The following is a 7,359-nucleotide window of genomic DNA, read 5'->3' on the forward strand; positions in this document are numbered from 1 at the left end:
CTTGAACACCTTTTTTTTTTGTAGGATTGCACTTATCCTCACTTATCCTTTACCAATTCCAATTCCAACTCAATCACTAACCTGTTTTGTTAAATAAGCAAAAAAAGAAAAAAAAGGAATACAATACTACTCAAGCAAATGTCAAAAAGGATGTCAACCACACATTTATTCATCCAACATGATACAATACTACTCAAGAAAATGGTTTGTTAATCAAAATTTACAAAACCAAGTATTATATTGTCAGTATATTCAACTTGACATGGTTCTTGTTAACCACACAGTCCAAAAAATACCATCATATACAATAAATACACAAAATATTGTGTGTTGACCATCCACATGGTTCCTGCACTAAGAGTGGTTAGGGCAATATGATCTCTTGGCTACTTTGTTCTTCAACCTACACACATCAGAAAAATTATTCATTTTTTCAATTCGTGGCACAATATATAACAGAGAGCAATGTGCATATGGATATTGTTACCTATCTAACTATTGAGCCAGTGTGAGTATGGTACAACCTCCCTCTGCCCTCCTTTCTCTAACTCTCACACCTGATGAAGAACATGTTGCATATGTTGGTGGGATAGGGGTTTCTATAGAAGATGATGTCACCACATGTGTGCTCTCAATAGTATGAGTAGCTTCCCCACCCCTCCTGGCATTTAGCATTTTCCCCTAACAAACCGAGTACTTCTAGGTTGGTAAGTATTAGGCCTCTGCACTTGTAATTTCAACTTTAGAAATTAGAGGTCATCACTAAGGAAATGTTTAAGGGACTTTGAAATACTTGAATTAACACTAGTGGGGGTGACTCAATATTACCTTTACATTAGTGGCACTGGGGGTGGAGCACATCAATTCCTCATATTGTTCCACAAACCAATGCAAATGGAACGTCTAATAGCCTTGTGCTCTAATGGGACACGATATGATGGTCCTGATTCATCTTCCTCCCTCCTTCTACTGACTAGAGGTCTACCTGGTCTTCTCTTCATTGTTGGAGGTCTAATTGGAATGTAATCAACAAGTGACCAATATTTCTCACCAAGTAGGGCATGTAGAAAGTGGTTGTATACTTTCACATACATGTCCTTGTGAAAGGCTTTGTCACATAGTTCCTCCACTCTGCCCCTAGTGTAGGTTAGCACTGCAAGAGCATGAGCACATGGGATACCACTAATGTCCCACATCCTACATGTGCATGTCTTGGCATCCATCTTTGTGACATTCTCTACTAAATCATTCCATGAGGTCCAATACTCATATTATCCAGACCGAAAAATTATCATTGATCTGCAAGTACAATATACAATTAGTATCATGTATAGTGAATTATACAACAAAACACAGGAAATATGGAATGAGAGAACATGTCATCATTACCTAGCTTCTCTCTCTGTTTATCAATGATGGATTGCACCTTCGGCATTAGCTCACCCCCTTGTGATCTAGCTATGTCAAATCTACTGAATATTTTTTGCACCCATCTCTTCCTTATATCCTCTAACATTTCAGCATTTGGCATTGCTCTAGCCTCTCCTATCCATGAGTTAAATGACTCACTCTAGCTGTTAGTGATGTCATCTGACTTAACAATGGGATCAAACCCATGTCTAAACCAAATGTTAGGGGGGACTTTGCATAGCCAATCATAGGCATCTCTGGAGCCTTTCTTCACTACTTCCATATAGTAATTAAAGTTAGCCTGTGTAGGACTTCCCGGCAGCCCATACAGCATCTTTCAATGTGTTTCCCTTGTACGTTTTCTTGGAGTTGTTGTATAGGTGCCATAGGCAGAATCGATGGTTTGCCCCAGGCATGCATATTAAAACACCATTGACTATACCTACCAACAATTAATTGGCTTGTTAGAAATCAATGTACACATAATCCAATAATATAACAAATATAATCAAATTATAGAATACATACACACCTTCTGCCTATTAGATATAAATGTCTATTCGTATGGGTCATTAATACTCAAAGCATCTTTCAGCTCATTCAAAAACCACATCCAACTTTCCTTGTTCTCAACCTCTACTATAGAATAAGCAATTGGGAATATACCATTATTCCCATCAAGTCCCATTGTTGATAGTATTACCCCTCTGATAGTACCCGTCTTCATGTGGCAACCATCCAATCCAATAGGTTCTCTACAACCCTCCAAGAAACCAAGTTTTGGTCCTCCAATGTATATGAACACTTTCTTGAATGTTCCAAAAGTGTCATCTATTGTAGCCATTGCAGCATGCAACTTACCAATTGACCTAGGGTTGCTGTTGAATAATGATGTACAATATTGGGGCATCTTTGCATATGATTCAACCAAAGATCCCCTAATCCTATCAATAGCCTTGCATCGATCTCTATGAACCTTCCTCTATCTTGGTGGACAGCTAGGTATTTGTTGCCTCCTTGTTTGTGGTCACCCTCAAATAGGTATATGTCATTTAGGGTTTTCGCTATGAAACTACCCCTATCATGACTCAATGAGGCATGCATCCTCTAGCTACATGAATTGTTGGCACAAACACCGGTAAACCTGCACTTTTCATTCTTCTTTCTTTGGATTTCAATGCCCTCCACCACACAGTATTGCCGCAAAGCCTCCCTAAACTCCTTAACATTTGCAAATACCATGCCAACTAAGAATTTTGGCTTAGAGGAGTCAAATTCACATGGATTTTATGTGTTGTCCTTTCCCCTTCTGAAACCAAATTCATCATCACGTGGACTATCATAGTCAGTTGTTGGTTCATAGTCTAATAGGTCAGTTGTATCCCCATTCCCACCTCTATTTCCTTTTCCATACAAAGATGTACCACATTGTATACCATCACCCTGTACACCCCCACCATCATCAGTAGGTAAATCTTCCTCAGCATCCAACTCATCACACTCACTTTCAAACCCTCACCACCTACATCACCCTCAATTCCAAGCCACCAACATCACCATGCCACTCCTCCCCATCTTCATCACCATGAGCACCATCATCTGAAGAAGACTCAATAACATAACAGTCATCATCACCTTCAAATTTTCCCTTTTCCTTTCCACTGATATCAGCACTTACATTTTGCATACTACCCCTATCATCGACACTTAGACATTTTGCTTCAGCATGTGTAACATAGAACACTATCTCATACAGCTCACCATGAGCAGAAAACATCTTCAACATGTCATTTTCACAACCCAATAACCCGAGTTGTTCATCTAACTCACACCCTGGTATCTTATAATTAATAGTCACCACACTCCCATTTGGTACCCTACCCAATTTGCAAAAGTCATCAATAGTGTCCAGGAAGCATTCCGATCACAGTCAATGTTTTCTACATATCCCACCTCACCATTCACATATAACAACTTCACAATGAAGGTATTCCATTGACCACTGATGGAGTGCGAACTGGAAGCTCCTAGCTGGGGAACTACCTAGACGTACTCGCGTGGTGAGCTACATCAATCTACAAAACAATGCTCAGAAGGACCGGGGTGGAAGACCCGGTGAGATCGCCCCGATGCTTAAGTCAGTATACTGTGTGCTTGTGAGCTAAGTAAGAATGCTAGAGAGCTTGAATGTGAGTAATCACGCATACCATCACCTTGAGGATGATGCCTTTATATAATTGAATAGCCATGATCCTTACAAAAAGGCTCAAAGATCCCTGGGCTGCATAGATAAGATTTGTTCCATTTTGGAAGGAGAGCAATGTGCCAGTTGATAAGGTTTCACTTTCCTCCGATTCAAACAAGGAGAGGATGAGCCCTGCTATTAGGCGTCTTGATCCTGGGAGATTCGAAATCTGTTGGGAAAGCTTCTGGAGTCGATTACGTGGCTCTTCAGCTTATTGGTCCCAAACTGGCACCTCGGTTCTTTGGCTCCGAATTGGAACCTCGATTCTTTGGCCCCGAACTGAATTAGGTGCCGAGGTGCCTTTATGGTGAGGTGCTCATGGCCCCGAGCTCCCGAGCTGCTGGCAAGGCTCCCTTGCTAAGTTGTCACCCTAGTGGCTGATCGCATCCACGTGTACCTCAGTCGCTAGGTTGGGTCAAATTACCCTTCATCAATTGCCCCCCACTTCCCATTCTAGGGGTCACACCCCTGATGCGGGGAGTTTATGGTCAGCGCAAGCAGGTTGGCCTAGTTTCTTTTTGGATCACCTCTCAATTTTATGGTCGGACCGATGTAACCCATGTGGCTCAATGGAAAAACCAGGTCATGTGTCGGGGACGCATGGACAGATGCGGATTATAAACTCTACAAACACCAAAAATCATGCTCAACCGAAATAGGGGTGACCCGGATATGGTGGCTATAAATAGGGGAACCTAGGTCCCCTTTCCTTCATCCCTCAAAGTGCATTCGAGAGTTGAAGTCGCGCATCTGTTCTTCAACTCACGTCTTGTGTCTGGGGTAGTTCGCTTCTTTTTCATATTTCGGTGAGTTCGCTTGTTTCCTTTCTTATTCATTATGTCTAGCCTTAGTTTAGATAGCCTTCTTGATGGAAGCGGTGAATCCACTAGGGCCAAGGTGGGTACCTTGGTACGGATTGCGGAGCCTCATCCTGCCGAGGTGGGCACTTTGGCACAAGATAAGGACTCCAATCCGACCGAGGTAGACTCACCTCAGTGAGAGCGAGAAGCTTCTGATAAATCGGCGTCCCCCTCACACCGAGGTCATCTGCCAAACAACTTTGGTCCATGTACAATGACAGCGGATAGGCTCCTATCCTTGGTTGATCGCTATAGACTTCCTAACGATCATGTTTATAGCATCCCCTTAGGCAATTTTCTTTGGGATCACAATCACAATGAGATCATAGCCTTCAAGGAAAAACTCATAGTTAGCCTTCGTTTTCCACTCCACCCTTTCATAATCGAGATCGTCAAACTCTTTGACATCGCTATAGACCAGCTCCACCCAAACTGAATTCGCAATATTATAGGTACCATCTCCCTTTTTCATGACTATAATCGACCTCTTGACCTCACCATTTTTTCCTCGATCCTTTCCATCAAAAATAATTCTGCATGTGTTCTACCCGAGCACAGGAGTAGTTACTACATGTCTCCTCGCCCCAGGTACAAGTTGTTACATGAGCTCCGCAACAAAGTCCCTGCCTGGAAGATGCATTACTTCGTAGTTCGTAACGTGGAAGGGTGGCCTTTTCCAACCAACTAGAGACCTACCATCCAGGATCCCAACGTTAAGCTGGATAAAAAAGTGCGAGAGGAAATCCAGGCTCGGGTGAAGCTAGGCTTGAAGTTTCAGAAAATCGTGATCGAAGAGAAGCTCACACAGGCCGGCCTAAGTCCTCCCGGTAGGATGCTAACTATTGTGCTCTTTTTCTTATTTTGTTTTACTTTGATGATATGGCATCTGAATCTATTCGTTGCTTTCTTGCAGTCATCATGAACAACTTCTCTATTGACAAGCTCTTTAAAGGCATGCAGAAGGGCAAGAAGAAGAAGAGGGCCTCCAAGAAGGCTCGCATTCAAGAGGAGGTCCCCAATTCGGGGGTTGGTGCCACCTCCTCCAAACCTCCAACTGACACCGAACAGCCCCCGACAATCAACCTGGTCGAGGAAGACTAGGATAAGGCTTCTACATGCCAATTGCCCAAGGAAACCAGATCCTCCGAGGCCCAACAAGCTCAGGAGGCCATCCCATCAGGTAGCGACGTCCCAGCTCAAAGCGTCTTGAACCCGAAGCTTGATTGATACCTCTTGCCTCTTTTCTTAGACCCCCCGTACATAGTGTATGTCCCGGGTCTCCGAGCTTGGTTATAGTTCTTTTTATGCCATGTACTCGAAACTTTTTGTTAATGAAGCATAGTGATTCAAAGATCCTTTTGTGTACAAAAGATTTTTCTAAGTATTAGTTATCCCAAAATTTTTCTAAGTGTTGGTTATCCTGAAGTGTCAAGCTAACAAGCTGGACTCCAAGTAGGAATAACTGAAATTTTTTCTAAGTGTTGGTTATCCCGAAGTGCCAAGCTGACTAGTTGGACTCCAAGTAGGAATAACCCAGTATTGTTGTACGTCGAGGAGGATGGACACTGTAGGGTATGTACCCGACTTGTTTATACATAGGCTACTCACTTGCCTAAGTCAAAGAGGTGATTAGGACTTGTCGCACCTATGACGAGGAGGCAATTAGGACTTATCTACCCATGCCGAAGAGGTGACTGTGACTTGTTGCGCCTATGCCGAGGAGGTGATTAGGACTTATCTGCCCATGCCGAAGAGGCAATTAGGACTTATTGTAATACCAAGATCTTCTATTAGCTCGGCACCATGGCCCTTAGGGTTCTAGGAGTGACTCATAATCCTCTCTCCGGCTCGTCATCTTTTTTACCAGTTCGGTGGTCCTATGGTCCTAGAGGAATTTTACCTTAGAGTTGTGGAATCATAAGTAGTACCTTCTTAGGTTATCGATGTTCCATGCTTGAGGTACCTGCTTCCCTTCCAAAGTCTCAAGCTCATACATGCCTTCCCCGAACACCCGCCTTACACGGCACGGACCTTCCCAATTCGTTCCGAGCTCACCTGCATCGGGCTCCGATACCATAACTTTCCGAAGAACCAGGTCACCGACACGAAACTGCCACTTCTTGACTTAGGCATTATAGTACCAAGCTACTCTCTGCTGGTAGGCCACAGTCTGAATGTAGGCTAGGTCTCGCACCTCCTCTACCAAGTCCATGTTGGTACGAAGCTCGTCATCGTTTGCTTCCTCATCATAGGCCTCAAGTCGCAATGTGGGTACCTCGATCTCTACCGCTATCACCGCCTTTGTACCATATGTGAGGTTGAAGGGGGTCTCACCCGTCGCGGTCTTGATAGTAGTTCAGTAGACCCAAAGGACACTAGGCAGCTCATCCACCCACAATCCCTTTGCTCGGGCTATGCGAGCTTTCAATCTACGAAGTATCACCCTGTTAGTTACATCTTCTTGTTCGTTCGCTTGAGGGTGTGCCACCAAGGTGAAGTTTTGTTGAATGCCCATCTCAGCACACCAGTTTTGGAACTTAATATCTTCGAACTGCTTCCCATTGTCGGATATCAACACCCGAGGTAGTCCGAAATGGCATACTATGCTCCTCCAGAAGAAATTCTATATGTTACGAGCTGTGATGGTTACTAAGGGCTTGGCTTCTACCCACTTCGTAAAGTAATCTACTACCATAAGCAGGAACCTCTTTTGCCCGATTGTCGGTAGGAAAGGACCGATGATGTCGATTCCCCACTGTGCGAAGGGCCACGGGCTGGAAAGGCACTTCAAATCGCCAAAAGGTTGATGGTGAATATCGGCATGCTTCTGACATTTGTCACACT

General features: G+C 43.7%; 1 protein-coding gene across 1 annotated transcript; it reads right to left on the reverse strand.

The window, feature by feature from the left end:
- Positions 1-860: 860 nt before the first annotated feature.
- On the reverse strand, positions 861-1,223 carry LOC148877331 (uncharacterized). The gene has a single exon (XM_088969634.1). It carries the CDS (start codon positions 1,221-1,223, stop codon positions 861-863), a length of 363 nt encoding a protein of 120 aa, XP_088825760.1.
- Between the last annotated feature and the right edge of the window lie 6,136 nt (positions 1,224-7,359).

Source organism: Nelumbo lutea, chromosome 1 (genome assembly GCF_056320005.1).
Source record: "Nelumbo lutea isolate HS-2025 chromosome 1, American lotus-T2T, whole genome shotgun sequence".
In the NCBI taxonomy this organism is placed as follows: Eukaryota; Viridiplantae; Streptophyta; class Magnoliopsida; order Proteales; family Nelumbonaceae; genus Nelumbo; species Nelumbo lutea.